Here is a 26144-nt window from a genome sequence, read left to right on the forward strand (position 1 = left end):
AAAGATGTTTTCTTTCAATAAAGAAAACCCTCAGTGAACCCCTGTGGTTTGCATTGTTCTGCTACTATTGCAATAGTACCATTTTGCATTAGGAGCTCAGTGAAACCTTAAACTAGTTGACCCTTTATTCTTATATGTGTTATGAGTGGCTTCACCTGTGATTTGTTTATGACCTAGTGTTTCTAACCTATTGTATACCCCAGGAGCTGTTTGCTCAGACTTGACTGTCCAAGACTTTTTGAACCTGTTTTACTCAATCTGAGGTGTGCAATGAATGGTCTTCTCCTTGAAAGTTGGCTGCAGAAATAGCCTTGTTCTAAGACAGACAGTAAGGTTTGATTTGCAATATAAATCTGTTTATATGGTGCATACAATGGGAAAGGTCATGTTATCTTTCCTAGAAGATGATGTCCCCATTAGTCTTAGGCTGACCTGATGGAGAGATGAGAGGTTTCCAAGGTTCTTTCAAAAATTATGCTATCTTTCTCACTGACAGTGTGATGTTCTGTGGGCCAAGCTCTGTCTGTATTTGCATGTCCTTACTGAAAGGACATTTACTGGAACACAGAAAATAAAACCACTTCCCAAATCTTTGCAGTAATGCACTAATATATGCTTAAGCAAATGGAGTTTTAGAGTTTGAAAGGAGAAGGAAGTTAGCACATATAGAAACAACTGTGACCACCAGAAATTTAGCCTCAGCAAAAAAAGCAGCAGAGCCTCTGCTGAAGTAGGCAGCAAGATTAGGAAGTCTAATTTTTTTTATGAGAAAAGAGAATTCAAAAGGGCCAGCTGAAATTCTTCTAGTAGAACCATTTATTTCTAAAAATGCTTCATCAATTAAAACAAGTTGTTTTACAGGGTTTCTTTTACTTCACTGATGATTAAGACTCTAAAAAAATTGGTAAAGTTGAATAAATTAATTTTCATGTTTTTTCAATATAAGGTAAAAGACCCAAATGACACATGTGAGTTATTACTGCCTTAGTGGTTCCAAAACACTATACTTTTATGGGAAGTTTGCAACTATTCCTTCTGAATAGAGCAAAGGGAAATACTGAAGTGTCAAAAGTTACATTTTTGTCCACATCTAAGAATTAAGGCCTGGAAAATATTTCTAGTCTGTAGTCAAAATGCCAGTCACCTGAGAACAGCCCATGCTGCAAGAATGTCCTCAGTACAGGGAGTCCTGCTGGAAGCAGACCTGGTGCTTTAAGAACTGACTTTTCCTCAGGACTCAGCCCAAGGTGAGTGCAGGAAGCTGTTGACCCAGTTTAATGGTGACATAGAGCAGAATTGACACTGTCAGCTTCTGTTAATAACCTTGCCTTTGTCAGGGCTGAACCAGGTCTGAGGCCAGCTGCTGCTTCCAGCTACCCGAGTGCTGTTTCAGTAACTGCATGCAGGTGATTTCAGTCAAGTGGTGTCCTTCTGTGTCTGGCTTCTACTGTGGAAACAAAGACTGTCCCTTGGCTGTGTGGTTATGCACAATTTCTTCCTAGTTCATCTTTCCTATTGAAACAATCTGGTTTTGCTATTTGGTGTTTCCTTAAGTGAGCAGACATCTCTGCAGGTATGACAAGATCCCTTCAGTTCATCTAACTTGCTTACTAAGGGAATGGAAGGAGACAAGAGCTAAAATGGTTGTGGTGGTGGTGTTTTCAGTGTTTGAATATTGAGTCAGTAGGAAGAGTAATGTCAGTAAACAAAGGCTGAGGCAGTGCAAGATGCTCTGACATACAAAACTCAGTTTTCTGTGTGCTGACTGTTTCCATCCTGTTCTCATGAGAGACACTGAAAATGACAATGGGAAATAGCCTATCAGGAATCAATTCTCAGGTCACTGGCAGCTGAGACTGTCAAGGACTCTACTTTCTTAGGGAAAGTTAAGTCATAATCTTAGTTAACTGCTGCTGTGCAAGCCAAGTAACTAAATAGAGTGCTCCCCAGGTGTGTCAGGCTGTGGGAGCAGTGGGATCAGTCTTGGAGAATCCCAGGAAGTGGGTGACATTGGAACTTTAGCTCTCCCCTGCTGGCCAGGGGCCTGGGAACTGTGCAGATCTGTTCCCTGCTGACACTGCCTGCAGAATCTGCTTTCCTCCATCTAGACAAAAACAATTACAAGATGTGCTGGAAAACAGCTGAGACCAAAAAAGCTGTAGAGAAGGAGTATGAGAATCATTTTACCTCTCAGAGCAAATACTATGGCAGAAGCTGTCAGCAAGTTAAGCTGTAACAGCAGTCTTAAAAGCAAAACCTCTATATTCTTGAAAGATTAAGAAAGAACATCTGCATAATTATAAGCACATTACATTTCATCAAGGGAACTAGAAGTAGCAAATCTTAATTATAAGGAAAAATACTCTTACTGCATCAGGAATCCAAATGTGGCTTAGTGCATGCCTGTCTGCCCTAAACACTTTGATGGCTGGCTGCCTTCTCTTTGGAAATAAACCACCTCATAAGCTCCTTGAGCATCTACACTGAAGAAACAATTTCAAATGCCCACACAGAAATGTGTGGAGCTATTTGACTTGGAAAGTATTCCTGGATTGTGGAACAGATTTGCTGTACCTCCTTTGAGGTAGTACTTGAGTTCCACTGTTTAGATTTTAATAATTGCAATGGTTATAGCTGTCCTGTATGTACTCTTTAATTCACATAATCATGAGTATATAATGTATTTATATCTGTAGGCATCTTGAAAATGAGAACCTGATTTGCTTGATTCACATTACTTCAGCCACAGCAAGCAACATTATTAATAATGGGTAATCACTGTGTCCAACAGCAAGATCATGACTGCTGCATTTCAATGGCTGAAGTAACTTTGTGAAAAGGTAGACTTTAAGGTGCTGGCTGGCAGTCATTGCAAGCAGGACAGAACACCACAAAAGTGATAATTTAGGCAGGCAGCAGAGGTATCAAGATTGGGCAAAATTAAGACCTGTTACTGTGGAGCACTCATGCCAGGTCTAAGTTGCTGCATGAACTCAGCCTTCACAACTGTTAGGTGTGGAAAAGACTCTGCCAACTGTGCATGCAATATGTGGCCCTGGCTCAAACAGGAGAAACTACTTCTGCCCCTGGAGAAAAACAACTCCACATGCTTGTGTCTGTAAATATCTTCATTCAAAGTATGAACAAAATCTGTGTTGGGTCACAGCAGAGAGTCTGGATGAGGACTTCTAAGGTGGGGATGAGGAGAGGTATAGTACAGAGTAGTCACCTCTCTCCTGGTCTGTGATAGAGAACAGGCTGCTGCTTAGTGGTTTATGGCCAGGACAGCTCCAGATTTAGAGATCCACATCCTGAAGGGGAAAAGCCAAAGGCTAGTACAGTATTGTTCAGTGTGTACCTGTGACACAAAGAGCTTTGTAAACTTTCTCTGTAAGCACTCAGCTACAAAGTGTTTAAGGGTATATGATTTAAACATCTACTTTATTTTTCTCAGTTTGGAAATTTGAAGCCTTTAGTTAGTTAGTTTAGTTAGTTAGCCTTTAGTCTCCCTCATACCCCAATATCCCGTCTTTCTGGGATGCCAATAAATTTGTTAGTGTGTTTAAATGGTTTAATTAAAGCATTTTCTGGTTTAAATCAAGCAAGAATGTCTTTTGTCAGTGCAACCTATCTGGTGCTAATGATGCTTCTGGATGATAGATGTTGTGGGGGTAGCTATCAAGGCAGGGAGTAACTTAATTTGAGAGGTTTGATTTCCTTTTACTTTAGCTGTCAAGACCTGAACAGTTAGTGTCAGTTAGAAAGAAACAAAGGAAAAGGTGCTTTGAAAGTTTTTCACCTCCTTTGTTTTTGCATGGAAATTTAACAGTACAATGACTTGTTTGTCAAGTGACTTATATCTAATAGATGTTAGACTGTTAGATAATTTCAATAGGAAAAAGGAGATCTAGTTTTGGATACAGGACTCAACATATTAGGTGAAAATTTTGGTGTTCCTGTGCATATTTATATTGCTTTACAGACTAGCAGTATATTTGTGTTTTTTATACTTCCGTATTGCTGCTTAGTCTTTACACACAACATTTATTTATTTGGATTTCATGCTGGATCTGCATATTTAATCAAGGTCCTGGGGTACCCAGCATGTGCATATTTCCCTTCCCTTTCAGCATGATGAATCTTCATAAATGTAAATATCAATCTTTATTTCTTTGACACTTCACAGTAGCCAGTGAAGTCTGTCTACATCTAAAGTTCTCAAACCTTCAAAGTATTCAGATTTTATAATCTTGCTTCTAGTAGATTCAGCATTGATTTTATAGCATTAGATGCTGTTCAGGAATGCATGTGGAACAGAGTTCCTTTTGGCCCATTCTTGAAATGACTCATGTTAATTGAGAGCAAGGAGATTAGTGTGAGTTATTAAAATGATGCCAAATGTCATTGAAGTGACTCTTCCACTATATATAAATATACATGAATCTCTTTAGAAAAAACTTTTTCTACCGATTTTTGAAATTTAAATTACAGTAGTTAGCAAGCATGGCTCTTGAAGTGAAATATATTTAAAGTGTCTAAAAATAAATATTTTTGGTTCAAAGCTTTATAAGTCAATGACCCAACATGTTGTTGACAGCCAAGATTAAATGCTTACAAGAAACTCCAAATTTCCACTGACATACAGACACTCTTTCCTTTCCTGGCAGTTCATAAAACAACGCTTGAGTTTCAGGATGCTACCATTGCACCATTTTGGAGCAGTATGTCTTTAAATCTATTGCCAAGTTTGTGCAGAGTTCAGAGTGTGGGGAGAAAGGAAAAGCAGCATGTTTTCTTTAAGAAAGGTTGCACTTTGAAAGCTACTGGAAGTTTTGGAATGTTAAAAGACAAACCAGCTGAGATATATTAACCGACAAAGAGCAAGAGAAGAGGTCAAAACTGTGCATGCAAATGTCCTTTCACATCCTAGTAATTTCTGAAGATTCACACGGCTTCCAAAAGAAGCTCATTCCAGGAAAACAATACACATATTTTTGAACAGTCCTAATATTAGCCTGTCCTGTGAAATTTATGCTGGGATGAATGTGACCATCATGTTAACTTCAAATTACTCTCCTAACCCCAGTTTCCTTGTGTGTGGGAGTGTTTTTTTTTTTTTTTAGGAAAAAGTCACTGTTGGTTAATTTTGTCTCTCCCTTTCTCACCCTCAAACCATTGACTAATACTGAAATTTAGCTTAGAGTGAATATTTCCACTTTTTACGTTTAAATGCTTTAATCAAGGTTTTGAAGAATTTTATTGTGCAGAGTGACTATCGCGTAGTGTTGTTTACATGCAGAAGCAAACTAGGAATTGTATGAACACTGAGCACCAATATAAAAAATACATATGCTGCTCTCTAAATGATTTGATGATTTGTGAAAGTCAAGAGGCAATAATGATCATATTACATAACAGCCATCCTTACAATTGGGCATATACACTTGTAAAACAGAAAAGAACAAAAAGAGAGAACATTTGAATTTTGATATGCCAATTATCAATTTCTGGCAAATTGTTTGTCTATTAGAAGTTAATCCCCCACTGTGTTAAAAGGTTTGTAATGAGTTCAATATCAATGTGAATCCAGTTATTTTTTAATTGACCACAAGCAAAATAAAAACTTTTTTGGATAAAACTGGGCAACTTTGATTACTTAAGTTTCTTCATAGTTCAAAAAATACTCAGTACTGTTTTTTAGCATGCATTTCCACATTCATTCTAGTGATTAAAGCTGCTAGCTGTGACCATAACTTCAATTATAGGTTCCAACTACTTTTAGCCATTTCTGGTGCAATAAAAGTAGAAAATGAAAAAAATTAAATTCCCTAATAATGTAAGATGGTGATGAAATGGATGGGTGTTATCGCTAAATCTGTATTTTATATTCACTTATTTTTTTTGGAGACGGGGGAAGCAGAGATTTTAAACTTCAGACATGCAGACTTAGAAAACAAAATCAATTAAGAAACTTGTCCATATAAATTAAAGAAATAACCCATAGTGGTGCATACCTTCTACATAAACCTAAACAGAAATATTGTATTTTTAGTCCAGAAAAATAAAACATTGAGTAATAAAAATATATTTTATTTGCTTAGTACTTTCTAATGCTTTTTACATGTGACTGTAATTACCCTGCATAGTATGACCAGATGTTTTCTAGAACACTTAAATAAGGAAAAACAAAATATATTTTTCCTTCTTTTGCATTATCTGCCAAGTGACCCTGGCATTTCCCACTGTAATATGTTTGTAAAATGACTACAGATTCCCGTGTGTGAGAGAGGGAATCTGCAGCTCATTCAGATGTGTATGAGGTGCACACGGTCAGGAGCTGGATGTTGGAAGAGTTGTTGACCTGACTGATAGCCAGGCTTTTGGAGAGTGTCAGTGAATCTGGGTACTGTTTAACATGACAAAAGTGGTTCTATTTGGCTTTAGCTCATTAAAATTCACAAGTTGAGGTTACTTCAAGCTGAAGCTCAACAAAGGCAAAATCATATGCAAGAAACTCTTGATGTTGCAACCGTACTTCATGTTATGTTGTGGAAGTTCAGCTATTGTTTGCCAATGTGAAGTGATACCAGTTTTATCTGTGCTGACCAAATGGATATTTATCACATTTGGAACAAATGTGGTGGTTTGTGTTGTGATGAAAACCATAGCACAACATAAAAAAACTCCTATGACCTAATTGTTGAGTTCCTCAGTTTATGTATTTCTGAATTTATTCATGAGCACAGTAACAAAAGTCCTTCAAGACCCAACAGAAAATGTAGCTCTACACTGTAAAGTTCAAGAATACTTAATTGGACAGGGAAAAGGAAGAAACGATAACACCATAAATAATGCATGGTACAGTTCTAAAAAACACTGAAATTTTGTCAGTAGAGGAATTTCTGTTTGGAAAGTGTATATATGACCAAATAAACCCCAGGCTTTGGGGAGGATACTATTACAGAATTTATTTGCCCTTTTTTCCTGCTCTCTCTTCAAAATTCGGTGGTGTGTTTGTACAGATGCATTTCAGATACTCTGATGTAACCTGAATCAAAAACATTCAGGTAAGAGTGAGGTTTTGAGGTTGGTTTGTTTGTTTGTTCCAGTGAAGAGTCTCTGTCACTTACAGTGTAATGGTGGTGCATACAGACATTTCTCTAATCTGCTTTTTACATACTATGGGGCCCAGACTATATAAAACACAAATGAAATGTTGCATTTTCCCATTCACAGGAAACTAGGGGTTAAGGGTAAACGTCAGCATTTGCCTTGAGTAGTTCTGAGTGGGTAAAATAGGTCATCAGCTATAAATAGATAACATATGTTTGCAGTCTAATGCCTGTATATTTTTTTAACCAAAAAATTGTATGACTTGTTCAATTCATTTGTATCTCATCCTACATTCAGATGGTTAAGCACCCTGCCTACTCATATTATGCTGATTAGATGTTCTAGATGTCTAATGGGACATTTAAGTAAGTTTGATAGAAAATCAAGTTTTTACTCTATCAGGGTCATACCATGAGAAATGAACCCCATGGCATTTGTAAGGATTTAATAATTCTCTGTCTTATGCTTTTCAAGGGCTCTGTTGCAATGAATGCAGATAATAACACCTTTTAAAAGTGTAAATTGCATTCAAGTATCAGGGGACAAAATAGTTTAACTGTTAAGGGAAAAAACCCAGCTACACAGGAATATTGGAAGAAATAAATAGAAAAGCAAAGAAACAAAATAAAAATCTTCTCTAGCAAGTTGAAAGAATATTAATAAACAATTTAAAATATATTTTGTAGGAATTTTGTGCCTAACTGCTTATTAATGTGGAGTCAAATGCTGCAGGTAATAGTGCCTAGAAAAAATCAAATACCTTACAAATAGAAGCTGTGTTTCTGCATTCACAGTAATGTGAATTTTGAATAGAATTTACTCTTCAGTATTCCAGGGGCCTAAAATACATGAAATGATTGAAATTCTTATTCTTCTAAGCACTGGTTTTGTAGGACCTCTGGGAATTCTAAATTCTTTCCAACATGCCTCTTCCTGAGCGCCAGTGTGTGATGTGGTTTCCCAGCAGTCCAACCCAAACTCCAAGCCAGATTCCCTAATGGTAAGGTCTGTGCTTATGCATGAAATTGGCATTGAGGAAAACTCATTAAAGATCTCTGCAATTGCATTTGTGTGTGTTTTGTTTTTATTTTTTATTGTGGGCAAATTCCATGCATTTTTACATATGGAAAGATTGATAAATATTTAATAGTGTCTTTTGAGCCATTCTAGGAATGGCTGGAAGCTTTTGCTCTTAGCAGTATGCTGAAAACTGACAGGTTTGCAAGACCTGCTGATCATTTTAAATTAAATACAATATTACATTGAAATTCAGAAGTCACTACATTAGTAGCAACCTATAGGCTTGGTGTTCCTGTTGTGTTTGCTTTTTTTCCCCCTTCCCCATATCATCATGCTTATTCAGAGCAGATGTCAGCCTGCAAAAAAGCCAGGATGGCTTCATTTTACTAAGGGAAAATCCCTGGCCCTTGGTAACTTCCTCAATGCTTCTAGTTTCTATAACATTGCATTGCAGACTTCATGAACTTTCATTTTAGGTGCCTTAAGCTTTTCAATACAGCCATAGTAGCCCAGTCAGCATTAGCAAAATGTGTTCAGGTTATTGTGGGTTATATCTAAATCTTAGGCTACAAGGGTGTCTAAGTGAAAATCTACGAGCAGAACTGTCCTGGCATAATCATCCTCACATCAATCCCTCAAATAAAATGTTAATATTAGAGGCTTTTCCAGGTTCCCTCTGTTTGTTATGGAAACTTAGTCAGCTGTACATAATGCAATCCTGTTCTTCCATAGAAGGCTGATTAATTTCTGCCTTTCTGAACTCGGTAGAAACAGACAACTTTTAAAACTTCAGACTCTCTTCAGCTCATTCCCAAGGAGTCCCTTCTCCCTGCTATATTTTGTGGCTCTCACAGGGTTTTCTTGTTTTCCATGGAATTGTACATGAGTTCACCTTTCCAAACCAGCAGAGCCCTTTCTTGGAAAAACTCCTCTACAACATCAATTTTTAACTTTGTTCATACTTTCTCATGAGAATTGCTAATATTCAGCTGGCTTTAGTCTTCGCTGCAGAGAAGTGTATTTTGCCAGAAGCCTTTGGAAATAACTCTCAGGTTAAGAGCACTACTGTGCCCCTCTCCACCCACCCCTTTAAGGATGAAATAAATAATAGAGAATGAGGAATTTTTTAGCTCTGTATTGGAAACAGATAATGTGAAAGCAGAAGGACTAAATTCTGATTAGGCATGCTAGAAGATTTCTGAAATGGTTAGCAGCTGGTATTTAACAATGGGGGAGTGATTATAGCTTCTGGCTCAATTTTTAAATGTTACTAATGATTTTGGACATTGGTATTGTGAAGCAACTTGCATGCATTGTAAAAATCTCCTGATCTTTCATGAAGGAAAAAGTACAAAAGCAACCAAAATGAAGATCCTTCTAACCACAAATTCTCAAAACAAGGGGTGCACTTTTATAACTAGGATACTTGAACAAAACAGAAATAGGAGGAAATAAAAAATTACAAAGCTCAAGGCTCTGTGGAGCTTTCCTGTTTTTCAGTGAAGGGCTTACAAAGTCCACATTGGAAACTATGACACGGTGGCTTAATTTCCACAACTTCTCACATTCTTTTTCATGTTCCCTGAACTTGAAAGGTACACAAAACTTAACATTTAAAATTATCATCAAACTTTAAGAACAAAGAATTCTGTGTCAAAAGACATTCCTTTAATCCATATTTAATGTAATTATGACTATCATGACATTTAAAATTCAATTGAATTGTTGTGTGCTGGAGCTTAAAGACTGGAAAGCAGACAAGCACTTAGCATCCTTTGCAACTACTGCATAACAAACAAAAAAAATGTGTACAAATAATTTCTGGCAGTAGCATTGGAATATCAATAGAAATACTCTTCTGTCACAGAAAAAAAATTAAGGGGCTACTCCTGCAAGAAATACTTTTGCATGGGCACAGGATTTTTTACTGCAGGATTCCATTTCTGGGTTATGACATTAGACAATTTTATTAAGTTGCTTTTGAGATATTTGAAAATACTTGGCAGGAAAATAACTCAAAATGATTGGATAAAATTCAGTTTCTAAGCTAACTATCATGGGAATCCAGTGATAATGATGTTTGACTTTGTATCTCAGTCTAATGATTTCTTTTGAGTGTTTTATTTGCTCATATACATATACATTTAACTAATAAATTGATAGCTAAAATCACGTGTTCTTGTGTGCCAAGAATGATGTGTGTTTTCACAGCGCCCTAGATTTCAGAAATTATATCTATGTTCAGTAATCCAGCTTCATATTTCTTTTGCCCTTTTTTTTTGAGAATAAGGATAAATATGGAAATTTTGCTTTTACTTTACTGTTGTCTTATGCTTTGATGATGCATGAATGTGTAGTACCCTTGTACCTTACGACCTGGTTGAAAGTGATTGATAAGCAGCAGAGGTGTTTAGCTGTAAAATATTTCTTTTAGCCCATGACTCTTTAGGGTGGCTCTTTGCTTCTAGTTACGTAAGTTAAACAACATTTGTCTTCTTTCTAAGACTTGTTCTTACGATTTTCTTCTTGAAATGACTATGAGTAACTGATTCTGCTTTCAGAAACAGTTTCCTATTTGGTTAGAAACAGGAAGAAACAGAACCAAAGCCTTCTGGACTTGGCAGCTGCTGCTGTTCAGGGGACCCAGGGAGCTGTTCTTACCTGGCCCTTTGCTCTGCCCCCCACTGCATCTCTGCAAGAGCTGCTCGGGGGCAAAGCTTGCACTACTCTACTCTTTGTTATGTTTTCTGCCTTCTCTTTTAATGCTTTGCATCTGTCTCCCTGGAGAAGGAACTATTTTCAGTTTCTTCCTGCCCTGAAAACTTTCATTTTAAAGAGCTTTATTTTAACTGCGTTTTCAAAGCCTGTGAAGTGCTTGCTAAAGGGATAGGTGCTAAGATCACTTCTCTTTGCACAAAAGAGACCCAGCTCTTAGGGTGCCCAGCTCCTACTACTATCCACTCTTCATTGAGAAAGTGAGCACAGCCTGTAGAAATACCTGGAAATTAAGGTCTTTCTGAAAAAAATACTTTTGATATCAAAGCCACTTCTGCTGCCTCTGACAAGGAAACCTTTACATCTGCGAAAAATGGAAATGAGGCGAGCCTGAAGGAGTGTAAATCCATGAGGAATGTCAGTAGGAGAAATTTCAAGCCATGACCAATAGAACCTAATTAAGGAGCAAAGGGAAGGAGGCCCTGGCTAAAAGAGGAGCAGAAACAAAGCACTAGGTTTTGGAAGGCACTTAAGGCAAGGAGGTTTAAAGGAGAGTGGGTGAAGAGGGGCTCAGTCACTGTGAAATGCAAAGGCGGAGGGTGGCAGATGGTAGATAAATAGGAGAAAGCAACATCAGAAGAACAAAAATTGTGTAAAAACGCAACTAAATTAATGTAGTTACACAACCTAATTTTGTTTTGTAGCTGAAGATGTGTACTTTTGTAACATCAGTTTTCTGTGGTGAGCAATCCCTTTTTTGCCATGGTAACCTTGTGTGCTTGCCAAAGGCAGGACAAACAATGCCTACATCACTTCTACTTCCAAAACAATTGGGTATGCCAAAACATTAATATTAAAATTTTGTGTCACTGCAAAAAGCTTATTTTATTGCTTTCTGAGATATGCAGTGTATTATTGAACCTTGGATGCGCACTTGGGGCATTAAGGTGTCAACAGCCAGCCCATGGGTGGGACTCAACAGTACCTGCACCTGGGACCATGCTTCTCTGACCTTACCTAAGCTTTCCATCCTTGCTTGACACCCAGAGAAAACACTGCAAGACTCTTTTGGCTCTTTCCCAGAAGAATTAGCTTATAAGAATGTACTTAGTAAGTCTTTAATTTCTTTTGTTTATATAGGACCTAGAAAAGAAATTTTCCCCCTCTCTGGAAATTTAAGGCATTCATGGTCTTAATTTTATTTGTAAAACTAAGTATACAGTGGTGGAAGTCAGATCAATCTGAACAGAACCTGATGCTAGTTATCTTTTTAACAAGCAGATATCCAAGCCACCTAAACCAATTTTCATGTCTTTCCATCTATTCCCATATACTATGCTGTGAAAATATCACTCCCATCATTGGGAAATATTCTTTTAGGTGAAACTGGGGAAGGTGGGAGGTTTCAATAGCAGCAGAAGAGCTCTAGGTGTGGTGTGTTTGGTTGTTGTAGTTGCTATTGAAAGCAGATGTGGCTCCTGTGCTTTCCTGTCTGCTGCTTCTGCATTGCAGGGATGGGAGGGAGCACCCAAGTGAGACCAGGGTTGCTTTTTCCGGACAAGAGCTGCTTTTTCTCAGTAGCAATGCTGACAGAAATGGATGTCAAAGGACAGGCTCGGTGAGTTGAACCTGACAAGCTCTGGCAGTGTTTTGCACTGGCAGGGAGTCAGGAATCTCCCACAGGAAGACACAGGTTCCATTTAAAAAATATTATTCAAAAATCCCCAATAGAGTATTTGTGGATAACATGGCTCTGGTTTTCTCCAGGGCATTCCTATTCCAGCCATGCATTTCAAAACACATTTTGAAAGAGCAAGACAGAGGAGAAATACATGAAAGTGGTTTAGAATCAATGCCTGACCATTTTTGCTATGTTTATATTTCTTTTAGTAAATTTCTATATACAAATCTAATAAGAAAGTCTCCTATTTTCAGTTCTGAAGTTCAAGTAAAACTTCCCTGTTTTTAGATCTTTTTCAATCTGTCACTGGGAATTCAAAGCAGAATTAAAAAAAAAAACATCAAACAAGCAACCTACACTTAGAGGGAACTGAAAAGCCAGGAGCACAGTGTAGTAAGTTCAGACATTAAAAAGCAACAGAGAATATAATATGCTCTGTGCAATGCAGCTGTGGCTTAATGCTGATTTGCACATTAGGACTAGATTAGCATCACTCAGATGTGACCTGCATATTGAGCAACTATCACAAGTATGGTACTATTGATGAAAAATGAAACTGCATGGTACACTTCAGATCTAATATACCAACCTTTTGTGTTTTTAGATTCTACAGAAGTGTAAAAGAAGACCTATTACTTCTAAATTTTTATGAAATGCATGTAATTTAGTTTCCTATAAAAGTTCACTTGGATGCTCAGTATGTTTATAAACCAGAATATGATATTACCATAAAAATGATTGGTTTTTAGCCACTCAAAGGCAAAAAATATTCAAAGAAATGACCATATAAATGTTGATTATTTCAATTCTGAAGGCAGTAAAATCAATTTAAGGTGTTGTGGCCAACTTATCACAGATTTTGTGGCTATAATGCCTGCATGACTCTGAACACTTTAAAGTTCAAAAAGACCTTACTATTGATAAATGTCTGATTCACTTTCAAATAAAATGCAGTTTGCATTTGACATGAAAGATTTTGTGCAGGATGGCTCCCTAAGTCATTTTGTGTTGGTTCAGTGGCAAGCTTTAGGATAATTACCTTCTGCAGCATTTTCCCAACATTTGACAACATTCCTCTTTGGAAAAATTAAAAAGATGAGTGCCCTCACTGGAAAACCAGGAAATAAAGGCACATCTGGTGCGTTGGTGTTTATATCTTTGATAAAAGTGCAGTGTGCTGGCTGCAGATCTTTCTTTCCAGGAAAGCTTCCCTCCAGTGCTGCCCAGAAGCAGGCTGGCACTACCTCTGGGTTTTGGCATATCTCACTGGCACAAACCCCCTGTACCGCGTGTGCTTAGGGGTCAGTGCCAGAGCAGGGGTTTGGGGCAGGCTGGAGGAGTCACACTGTGAGAAGAAGGGCTTGGCTGGGAATTGTGAAGGCTGGGATTGGTTGGTGTTGGGGTGGCTCCCCTTGGGGTGCCCTCTCTGCCTTCACAGGCACTCAGATATGTCTTCTGCAGCTGGGATGGAAGACAATCCTTCAGCTGATGCAAAGGTAAAACAGCAACTTGGGCATCTCTGAACATGCAGTGGGGGAAGCTCGCTGTGTTCTCATGTCAGATACCACAGTGTTGCTTTCTTCTTTATCTGCCAGGCTAAAAGGAATTTTCACTTTTCTGGTGATTCCTAACAGATCTCATAGCAAAACTAGATCTCTATCTAAATATTCATCTAACTTTTGCTAGACACACAAACACTGCACATGTGAGATCTCCATGTGTGCACAGGGTCTCTGTGCACACACAGCAGCAAACTTGTATTTGCTTTTTAAAAATTATTATGCAAATAATAATTTGACAGTGACAAGTATACCTGTCACGTCTATTTACAGGCTTGTTCAAGTGTTTTGTTTTAAGGGTTTTTGGCTTAGTTTTTTTTGGTTCATTGCTGTGTAGTGATAGATGGTCAGATTTTCTCTAGTGATTCTAAGCTCAATGTGTAAAGGTGATATTGAGCTTCTGTTTAGACTTTGCAGACAGGACTAGAAGGAAATAATATTCATCTTATATGATTATATAATCATAAGAAGGATAAACTGAAGTGCAAACCCTCAGGGTCTTGCAAAAGACAGTTAACAGACACATAACAGCTTCAGGATTTTTTGGGATTTTTGAATTCTGAACATCTCTACACAGAACAGTAGACGCAGTTAGGGAATCATGCTATATGTAATGTAGAAAAACTCAGATTTTCTGAATGGAAATGTCCAACGTATGGTTACTCTATTGTATAATGCTAAGGTAGCTCTAGTAAGGCTGTGCTTTTTAAAACACACCTTGTAGCAGATAAGGAACATTTAATTTCTGGCATAGTACCAATTTCTTGTATATTGGGCTAGGAGCTTGGAATAAAAAAACTTGGCTGTTGATTTAATTACTTTTAAGTTGATATATGGGTTAGCTTGTACATAGGAGAACAGCATATTACAATTACTCAAATAAGGCTGTTAATGATAGAAAAAGATAGGTATTTGAATTTTTTTAGTATAGTCATAATTAATACTGTTTCAAGCATGCAGATTTATCATGTTGACAATGCTACTGAACAATTCAATTAAAGAATATGTGAAATTTGTAGGAAAGTTTCTACCAGTGTGTGACGCCTGTTTCAATTTTGTCATTCAATAATGACAAAAAAAATATATGTTGCTCATTGTGTCACACGTATAATGCCATGTTTTCTGCGGTGCAAAATAACCTTTAAAGGTATTTTGACGATACTACATAGTTTGGAGAATATACTAGCAAGTGCTTTTGGTTTTAATCATACAGTTCTATCATAGACTGTCACCAAAGGTCATCTATTGTTCTCCTTGCTTTTTTCACTTGTGTTTTGAATATGTTACCACTAACATCTGAAATTACTTCTCAGTCCACTGCTACTCTGCAGCTTTATTTGCAGAGCCACAGGAAGCTACCACATCCACCCTTAGCTTTAACTTCACTGCCTCTCATCCCGTGATGGAGAGTGCAGCACCTTTAGGGATCCGGTTTGTAATGGGTGAACGGGACAGGCATCAGAGTGTACTTGGCAGCTTTGTCAGCCCGACTACATTGGTGTGAGCTGCTGGTAAAACCAGCTTTACTCTGTGGCCATGGAGGACCTGCAGTGTCATGAATCATGTTGCAGCACTGAAACTCTTGTTAGAACAAACAGCAGGTAAAACTCCTGATGCACCCAGGAAACAGTTTTGTTGAGCAATGAATTGCCAGGCAAGCATATTATCTCTGCAGTGCATAAATGCACCATAACAATAATTTTACCTTTAAAATATATTTTAAGGAACTTTTACTGCAGTAGCTACACAAATGGTATTATTGATAGAGGAATTGCTGCAGCTCAAGGAGTTCCTTCAGACTTCTCTCCTAATTAGTTGCAATCAATTAAACATGCTAATCAAAAAAATTCTATGGAGGTCAGGAAAGGGCATTATCAGATTTTTCAGACATTGTTTCTTTAAACTTTTACTATAAAATTTATGTACAGTTCTGTGCTGGTAAATGTTCTTAATCATGCAATATTATGAAAAAGCTTTTACATAAATGATGGCTTTAAAATATCTATATTGTTAAAAAGCCCCACCACCTCTTCATATTTCATGAGCTGTCCCCTGCCACACCTGTGTGCAGGGCTGGTCATATCTGCCCTTTCTCTGGAGCAGGGGAAGGCTGACTGGGATTTCTTTTGTGTAGGGGGATTCCTCGAGTCAGAGGTGTAAATCAACCCACTAAAATGCAAAATTAAAGCAATTGATGAAGTGTGTAAAAAGAAGGAAACATTCCACATTATTTCCTGGCACTGTAAGGAGTGCAATCCTCAAGCTGAAATACATCTGAGTGAGAGCTCTTATGGAATATTTGCTTACCAAGAAATGAGATCCATTCATGCACAGTTTTTCTACAACCGCAGCAGATTCCGGCATTCCAAACTGAGGTGAGAAAAAAAGACAAGATTATTACAATAGTGTGAAACTTGGCATTTGTAAACAAACTTATTAATATTTCCATGCTCAAATACTCAGGGTTGTGGAAATTGTTATACTACTTGACAAGGATAATTAGAAAAAGAATACTGAGTATCTGTAATGCTTAGGCAGTGACTTTCACATATGAGATAAGACACAGTGTTACCTCTTTCTTAGAAGAAACATTACAGGGGATAAGGGCTAATGAAATTGTTAATGGAGTAGACAAGAAAAAATTTCGAAGCAGCAAATGTCATATAAGTGGAGCAAGGAGCCCATCAGAAATACTCTGGATTGCTGTGGGATAATAAGCCAGAATTAGAAACAGGTTAGAAGGTAACCTGAGGCAAAAGTTCAACAGTAGCCGTGTCACCATCCCACATGGCTGTTTACCAACCTTGTTTTGCTCTGCTTGTCTTTGGCAGCTTCTTTTTGGGCTGTGTCTTGTACTTACCATGATGATGGATATTGCTGGAAAGAATTCAGGTTCAGAAACAGGATTTTTTTCTGTAACTTGGTTATGGTAATTGTGTTTTTTAACAAAGTTGATGTTGATTATAAATTAAAATTAAAACAGAATGTCCAGAAATATTACATCTTGAAATAGAACTAACTCCTGAATAGTAGTTTGGAAAAATAACTGACACATTGTATTTCCTATTAAAAAGTGGAAAAGAATGGGTCAGGGCTGAAGATGTCCGAAAAATCTCATAGTGTGTTAGATGGTTTAGTGTGGCTTTTAAAAGAAATTAACTACTATGCATGAAAAGTGGCAAGAAAATTTAGGAATCAAACAGGAACTCCTGTGGGAAGACTTTATAGCATTATTATTTGTCTTGAAAAAGATTGTATGCTCCTTTAGCTGAAGAGGATGAGAAACCTTAATGGCCAGGAATTCTTACTGTTGGTGTAAAGATGGTACTGGAAAAGATTGGTGCTCTTACAGATAGAATTCAAATAAACACAAGAAAAAAAAGTCCTATATACAAAATTATGTGGAGTAACTTGCAGAAAAACAAACAAAAGATAAAAAATGAGATTATGCATCCAATTGCAGGGAATGACCTTTAGAAGTTACAGGTAGAACTCTAAAACCTGAGTAATAGTATTCAGCAAGTTAAAAGGAAAAATGTGATTTAAAAAGGCTGTATCATGGAGGATATATTTTATGTATCTGAGAGGAGATCAGTAAGATACTAAAAGATGTTTGAAATGAGCTTGGAATACTTTGTGCAATTGAGGTTATTTTAGATATACTAGAAAGGACCTTGTGGAACAAAGAAATATACAAGCCAACAAAGGAATGACTCAAACCTCCCCCAAAAGTTCAAGTACATTAAACTTAAACAACATCTAGCAACTACTGATTGTATATATGCATTGAGAAGAAAACATGACCAGTAGATTCTTATTGACATGCTGTAAATTTAAAAGCTATATTCCAATATAAAACTAGACATACTTTCTCTGAAATTATTATTTTTTCCCAGCACGAAATAAATTCAGGCATGAAATACCTTTTCCCTTGTAAGCAATATTCCTGTGAGAAAATATTTTTTGTATGGTTTGTAATGCTGGAGGTCTTAGCGTCTACCATGAATTAGATTTCTATAGAAAACAGGAGAGTACCAAAAACCTCATATTAATAAATGATGATGAAACTATTTTTAGCACTTTTAAATATTTGTGCTAGATGTAGGATATCTGGTTTTCAAGAATAAGTCCAGTAAGTGTTTCTGCTAGCTGAATGTAGACTGAACTCTCTAAAGTATTACATACAGATTCAGTACCTGTCTTAAGAGATCTGCAACTTGAAAAGCTGTCCAGTTCTCAAACTCCTCTTGAGATGGTAGTTTTGTGGTCATGCTTCTATGCAGGAGAAAGACTTGATCTGCATGAGTAATACTGAACTCTTGCTCTACTGTTTTCTACTGATGTAGAAATCAGAGGAGGAAGTAGTTTTTGCAACTTTTTTCCTGTTTGGTCATTTAAAGTGAACGCCTGTAAAGGGTGATTTAGGAAGTACCAATGTTCTTGTGTGAGTGGTTCCAGTATAAGGAAACTGGTTGTTATACCAACATGTGCACATATCTGTCATTACTGAAAAAGTTAGTGTCTCATGTGCTATCCTTAAAATTTTCCTGCATGTATTTTTACTGTTAGAGTGACTGACAGGTCAGTTGTTGCCAGTGAATACCTTTTTGCTATTTTCTGACTTGGCAGAACACTGAATCTGGCAAAACTCCACTTCCAGAGTTTCAGAAATAAGATTGAAGCTCTTGCTTCTTAAATTTGGCCTGCTTAGAAAAACCTTAGAGGTGCTTGGCTGGCATATTATGAAAAAATTATGTTGAATTTCATGATGCTTTGTGTTGTTCAGTGTTTCAGAGTGGTGCCTGTGAGTTTTTCCAAGGGGGCACCATCTTCCTGGATGACAGGAGACAGCAATACTATTTCCACTGTATGCAGAAGAGAGAGGTGCATATATTCCTTAAGAAATTGTGCTTGCCTAGTTTGGGTGCAGGAGTGATTTTTTCTGTTGTAGAGTTGTCAGGAATTGTGAAGGTGGGAAGCAGCTGGGTAGGAGATGTGTGAGTTACAGGTTTAGTGGCTGCTTACAGGAAACAACCAAATAACAGATGGTATCAGGTGTGGAACATGAATAATGCGAAGTGCAGATATTTGTGTGGTACAGGCTGTTTGCTTACCGAGTAGGTGTAAGCAGTCCTAGTTCAGGAGCATCTCAAAGGCAAATTAAAAATAGTGCATTAAGAATTTTGCAGTTCAGTGTGTGCTGCCAGCCATACCTGCTCCTCCTCCTCCCCAACAGGCCAGCAGCATTTTTGGAAGTGCTGAGAACTGCCCCTGGCTGCCAGGGGCTGTCACCTTCCTGCCCTGCCTGCTGGGCTGCAGGGTGAGCAGCAACTCTGCCTTGCCAGCTGCCCCACCTTGCTGTGCCCAGGTGTCCTCCTTCTTTTACTTGTTTTCTCTCTGCTCTCCCTCAATACTAGATTGCGGCTAGTTCTTCTGTGTTGACATTGCCTTAATTTGTGTTCTAGGCTCTTAGGACAGTCTCTTAAAAGGCTAGGTGTTTATGCAGTCTGCCTCTGACTGAATGAGAATGCATAAACACTGAATGAGGCAGATCTGTTTGGGAAGGTGTTGCTCCCAAAAGGGCTGTAGCATGGGTGCTTCGACCAAAGAGAATTGTAAGACTTGCAGGAAATATTTTTCCATTAGTGTTTTAGTCAGATTAAACATAATGACAAGAGGGGGAAAAAAAAAAAAAAAAGACCAGGGACATGGGGAGGCTCATCTGGGATCCTGCATCTCATCTCTTGATGCTGGTGTTGCCCTTGGCTCAACCGATGCTGTAGTTCTTTGTCCTTAGTGTGACAGAAATGGAGACTACTGTCATGCACTTCCACTTGCCTTCCATGACCCTCAAGGGGATTATTTCAAGAATTGCTGTCTGGGGAATGACAAATTTGATTACTGACTCTACTTAGTACTCTCATACTTCTAGTTCCTCTGTGGAATGTACCACCTCCATGGTGTCATAAACCCAAATAAATATGTGCACTTGGACACATGTTGGCTGTGAGGACTGTAGTGGGAGGAGTTCTTGAGCAGAATACTGAGGCTTTCAGAGTTCCCCAGATAAAGACAGGCCACAGAAATGGTTTCTTTCCAAACTTTCAGGTGCTTACATAAAATTTTGAAGCAGAATTTAGATACTTGAATGTGAAACAGCACTAGCCTAGGGCAGATCAGGCTCGCTTGCTACTTGAAAATTCCCTGGAGCCTCCTGATCTGCTGTGAACCCTGGCAGGCTTAAAAATATATTTAGGTATGTGTGCAGAGAATAATCTGCTATTTTAAAAACTTGTGTCTTACTGAAGACATTAACACTTTTAATCTGCACTGTTTACAATTCCACTCCTCAAAAAAAGGTAGAAATTTGATTCTATATATTAAGGAATTTCATTTTTTTTGAGCCCTAATGAAAAAGAACATCTAGTACTTGAGCACCACCAAATTTCAGAGGAATCTAAATGTGAGCATTTTATACACCAGGTATTTTGTCCTCTAAAGAGAAATTAATTTGCATACAAAACCTGTATATCAAGCAGTTAACACATCTTTACACTATATATTGGCTAAAGTTCATTTCCTAGAGTCTGAAATGTGGAAGCAACATAAAGAACAAGTTTTTGTAGCTCCTTGTCTTTTTTAAAATTAAGTTCTCCATTTGTGATTTCATAGCTAAAAAGCAGTCTAAAACTGTTTCCTAGATCATACCACTGGCATGTCCTACTAAGTACTCTCTATATCTTCGTGAACATAAGCACTAAATGTGTTAAATGTATCTCAAAACTTCCACAGTCGAGTTCAGCTTTGCAAAACCCCATAGCAGCAGCAAGCAACTTGTTTTACTGGATGCAACACTGGAATACTGCCCCGGGAAAATATACTTGAGCAAAATAGGTCAATGAAACATTACAGTACAGAAAATATGAACTGTTGTCCCTGTTCGTTTTTTCCCATTTTATACAAAAATAATGAAAGTAACATGACTTACCACATACTCATTTTTTTTTCTCCCAGGCACACATGTTGGAGTTGATTCCAAGTAAGTTAAAGGAGCAGTTTCTCATGTCTGCTCTTCCTCCTTAAACTGTCCCATATGTATCTTGTTGTTGTTAGTGTGATTGACAGGCTTGGCATTCATGGTGGGAGGGAGAAAAACATTCTTAAAGTAAAAAGCTAGAATATACTCATAGTCTAAATAAGTCTATAAAGAACATTGGAAAATGAAGTCTTGCCTACAGCTATCTGTCTAGAAGTTTGATAAAAGTTTTGCTAATTGGTTTTGTCTTTTTTCTTTTTTTCATTTAACATGAAATAAAAAAAGCAACATAATCAACAGAAATCACAGAATCTGAAAGGGACCTGGAGAGATTTTGGCAGGGCTTCAGCAGAGAGGCAGGATCAAACACAACTAGAGGAAATTGGGTCAGTCTTGGAAAACAGTTCAGTAACCCATTTTTTAAACTGAGTTGCTGGAGATGCATCAGATTCACGATGTCCTTAAGTGGAACAGCAAGAAGGAGATCTAGAATAAATTTTGTGCTCTTCTGCTGGAGGGAGCAAAAGGAAATGTCTGTTTGTAAGGATTATTGCTGTCTAAGCACCAGATGGGCTTGACTGAGACATCCTGCTGTTTCTGAAGGAGCCAACCCTGTTTCATGAGCATTTGTTCATAAGTAGTAGTTTGGGAAACATTTAAGTCTTTTCCCTTTCAGCACACTCTTCAATTTGGCTGTATTTTTCTGAAAAATGAGGTGTCTAAACTGGTCCCAGTATACTCCTTAGCTCATGGAAACCACTTCTGACTCAATAATATCCTGATAGATTTTAGGAATGCTTGCTATGCAGAGCCCATGTTATTAACAAAATCCTGAATACAGTTAAGACCAGGACAAACCCCTGTGGAACTCTACTTGAAATACTCTTTCAGTTTAGAAGTGATTCACAGAATATGTTCTCAATGAGAGTCAGATAACCTCTTACAACAAACAGTGCTTTAATCATGTTTCTCTAGTTTGTATGTGATGATTTTTGTGTGGGACCTTAATAAAAGCATCAATTTTAATATGGGCTTTGTGCTCCTTATCTAGGTAGCTATCATAATGAGGAAGGAAATGAGAGTGGTTTGACAAAGTTTGTTCCTGAAAAGTCAGGTTTTACTGCAGAAACTATTTATAGGTATATTGAGGCCCAACATTTGAATTGCATATTTGTGAGATTTGAAGTTGGGCTGACTGTTCTCTAGTTTGCTCTCCTCCTTCCCCCATGACATTCAAGGGGAGATATTTGCCCTATAGATAGATGAGGTATGAAAACCCAGTTCCAGAGTCTTGAGTTTCCTTTGTGACTGAAGTAGATTTTTAAAATTATTTTGATAAGTCATTTAAGGAGTTTTTCAGAGGCCAAAGAGAGCTACACCTGCCTAAGAACTTAATGGATCTTTGCCCGTCTCCTTGTTTTCTGTCACAGCTTCTGTTTTCCTTCATCCTTGTTTCTGTGAGAGCATTCAGTGCTGTAGCAGGGAGACATAATATATCACAGGACATAATATATGCATGTTTGTACAAAAGTTATGAAAATCTTCATGTTATGAAATGGTCACCTGGGTTTTTTCTATGTCTGTTGTTCTAGTTTTAGTATGTGGCATATTTTCTTGGGATCACAAAAGACTAAGAACCAAAGAAGCCTCAAATAGGAAAAAAAAAATAAAAACAAACCTCAGATCCCCAAAAACTTGCTGAGAATGGTTAGAACCATTGCTATGCCAAGGCTATACACTGGTTTGAAATCTGTCACCATTAAATAATTTCCACTAGATACAATTTGCTGCATAAATATGCCCTTTTTCTTTATTTCAGTAATTCTTTAATCCATTTCTGGGGCACGTAGTTTTCAACTGAATTTTAATTATTGCCAGATTCTGGGGAATTTTGTTTGCATGTTTTGTCACAGAGGCTGGATACATGACATAAACCCCATTGTCGCAAGGACAATTGCTCTTTGTGTTATCACTCAACCTTCTGAAATCTTTTGATATGGTTTTTCATTGTTAGTTTGACCTTCTTTTTTGATCTCAGATTCAGCTGCTAGTCTAGAGAGCTTCACTACAATGAACCATGCATTAAAAATGTACTTATTCTCATAGGTATTTGTTTGTAGCCTGGATTTTGCACCTAGTTTTCTTTATCTTTTCAAAAATTCATGTTTTTAACTAGTATAATGAAATATAACAGTAATAAAACCACAACCTGCTATAAAAGTGACATTGTTCATTAGAAATTCTCTTTGATTTTTTTTGAAGGCTGGAATTGATGCTGTAGTGCTTGGTTGTGATATCCTTTGCCAGTACTCGGTATTCTTTGCTGTTTAACTGAGACACTTTTTTGATTATTATTCTTTTGAACACATTGGTAAAACTTGCTGTCTGTTCCTCTAAATTCATGTGCTGCCTTGTATAGTTTGCACTTAGACTTTATATATTTTCTTTATAAAATCTTTCCTTTGAAATTCATCTGTGTTGACTCTTCTGATAAAATATGGAAAAATGTGTATGAACAGCTTTCCATCTGGCAAAGTTTTTATGCACTGAAACCTAGTGAGTAAATTTAAAACCAGAAAATCAGTATTATTTCAGTGTCTTGCCTTATTTATATGAAATTCCTAGGCAACTTAAATTTGAAATGCTGTGGCTGATGCTTGTATTAATGTTTTAAAAAATATTCTCTGATGGATTTTTTTAGTATAATGAATTCTTCTTCAACCACTATTAATCTTTTTTGAGGCTTGAGCATTGATATATGTAGAAAGTATTTTACCATGCCCATGACTCTTGCTATGAAATAAATGGAAAAATGTCAAAGTAATACCTCAGCTCTCAGTGGGCATCACTGCATGGTATTTTACAGTGAAAGATCTCAGCAAAGTTGACCCTGTTGGTGCATTTATATTGTATATACAGTGCCATGGTATGTTATGGTACTGCATTGTAGTGTGTCTGTGATTCTGACATGCAGGTTTCCTTCAAAAAGTTGTACCAGGTGAATTCTCAAAGGTCAGAACTTCAGTTCTCCTACTTGTCTAGAAAAACTGAGATACAAGTGGAAAGGATAAATAACAGGATGGGGGGAACAGGGCACTGCAAAATCCAGGACCTTTCTGTAGGACAGAAGGATGTCTGAGGGAAACTGGCTAAATGTTACAGAGAGGAGGGAGAGTCTGAGAACAGAATTTGCAATATAAAGTTGTTTGGGCAAGGTATTTATTGCTTATTGTCACAAAGACAGCATGTGGAAGGAAGGAAGGAAAGGAGCAAGAGGTGATTGTTTTGGGAAGACCAAAGGGTTCACTATTCAAGAGGGACGGGGTGGAGCGTCCATGTCAGCTGGCCAGCATCCAGATATTGTTTGGGCCAAAAAAAAGCAAACCTCCTCTCTACTTCCAGTTAGCAGATCCCTGAAAATGAAGTTGGGAAAATGAAATTCTGACCTTGTTAAATAAAGGCAGACAAAAGGAGGAATTCCAAAGAGGAGGGGAGCTTGAAGACAGATTGAGAAATAGAAGATGGAGAAATTGAAGAGATTGAAAAGGGGAGAGAGTTTTAGAAGTGGAAGGGTATGAAAAGAAAAGAAAAGGAGAGAGGAGACAAGCTGTATAAATAGAGAATGTTTCTCAAGGTTTTTGGATTCATAAATAGGGCTTTTACATCTCTTATGTCCTTAGACTGCTGACATAGATAAAATTTAATGAGCAGAGTTTATTTGACAGTCAACAGAGAATATGATAAAATCTCAATAAGAAGGACCGTGAAAACTGAGAGATCTGTTTTTTAAAAAAAATTCTGACTGTATTTGGGGAGATATGAAAAGATATTTCTAGAGATACTGTGTTTATCTTAATAAATTGTAAATGAAAAACTATCAAAAAGAAAATGACAAACTGCTTTTGATTTTTTCTCATTTGACTCACAAAACTTAAACTCAGTAATTTTATAACCTTTTTATTAGCTTGATTTTGTTTATCATTTAAGTAATGGTAATGTTCTTGAACATCTATCACCATGATATTAAGTGAAATTATATCTAGGTAAAATGCTTTCATGATCATAGGAGAGGTTTGAAAGGAAAAACCACTCAGTGATGGATTGTTTCCCACACCAAATGTGGAACAGTCTTCTATTGTTATATGCTGAATAAAGCCAGACTTTGGTGTGCTTATGTCAATTCTCTTTTCATTTTCTCCCACACCTTTAGCATCTCCAGTTCCACTGTCACAGAGATACTCAAGAAAAACCACGAATTTTCTTTGCTCTGTTCCAAAGTGCCTTGTATGAATCAGTGACAATATAGAATTGTTCCTGTTTATTCTCTCCTCTTTTCAAAAGCCAGCAGCCATCCTAATCATGTTGGTTTCTTTCCAAGGAAATGTGTGGAATTAGTGGGAATGAGGGTAGTAGTTGACTGCTGCTTGTGTTGGTACCGTGAAAGTGTATGCCCAGATTTTTTGCTGTTCCTAGGGAACATACTAGAAAATGCTTGCCCCAGTGTTCATTCATATTGGAAATGAATGGAGGATACTCCAGTAACACTTCTCTTGTGTGTTGTAAACATTCCTCTGATAAGCTTTTTAGGGGTGTGGATAGGAGGTGTTTGGTATGCATCCATCTGCTGACAGCATTATAAATATTGCATTTCTGACCTTCAGATTTTCTCTTTTGATCGCTGGTTAAATGATATATTTGCCAGTTTGACACTGCTGACATTCTGTCTGTTTGGTCTAGCATTGTTATTCCACGATTCCTTGTGATCCCATTGCCATGGGAATGATATATCTCAAATGATGAATATACTTTGAAGCAATGTGGGGAATAAACACACTGGCTAAACTGCATTTGCAAGAAGAATTTTTATTGTAAAATTCCCACTTCAGTGTAAAGTAAAAATTATTTACCTAGTGTTGATGTATTTAAACCTGCTGTTTTATCAGACAGTATAAAGAAGGATAAGCTACTATTTGGGTGGATAGTAAGTGTCTTATGGTTTTAAGCAGATTTCCTTTTACTC

General features: G+C 37.4%; 2 protein-coding genes across 9 annotated transcripts in view; one reads left to right on the forward strand and one right to left on the reverse strand.

Moving 5' to 3' along the window:
- The window catches only part of BLNK (B cell linker), an 88829-nt gene extending 67437 nt beyond the window's left edge, over positions 1 to 21392 (reverse strand). For 3 of the 4 annotated variants that reach the window (XM_064430933.1, XM_064430932.1, XM_064430937.1), the window contains exons 1-2: positions 18285 to 18418; positions 16396 to 16458 (exon numbers count right to left, since the gene is read on the reverse strand). In XM_064430933.1, the coding sequence (XP_064287003.1) occupies positions 16396 to 16458; positions 18285 to 18359 (138 nt within the window). In that variant the 5' untranslated portion in view covers positions 18360 to 18418. Of the gene's footprint in view, positions 1 to 16395; positions 16459 to 18284; positions 18419 to 21076 lie in introns of those variants that run through there. The other variant, XM_064430934.1, reaches the window with a different exon arrangement.
- Positions 1 to 26144, forward strand: part of DNTT (DNA nucleotidylexotransferase) — a 130085-nt gene that overhangs the window by 5363 nt on the left and 98578 nt on the right. For 2 of the 5 annotated variants that reach the window (XM_064430942.1, XM_064430947.1), the window contains exon 2: positions 16223 to 16463. The exons of 2 other annotated variants lie outside the window; for them this stretch is intronic. The gene's annotated coding sequence lies outside the window, so the exon portion shown is untranslated. Of the gene's footprint in view, positions 1 to 16222; positions 16464 to 20082; positions 20197 to 21102; positions 21128 to 26144 lie in introns of those variants that run through there. One more of the 5 variants, XM_064430946.1, reaches the window with a different exon arrangement.

The sequence above is a fragment of the Passer domesticus genome, chromosome 8 (assembly GCF_036417665.1).
Source record: "Passer domesticus isolate bPasDom1 chromosome 8, bPasDom1.hap1, whole genome shotgun sequence".
NCBI lineage: Eukaryota > Metazoa > Chordata > Aves > Passeriformes > Passeridae > Passer > Passer domesticus.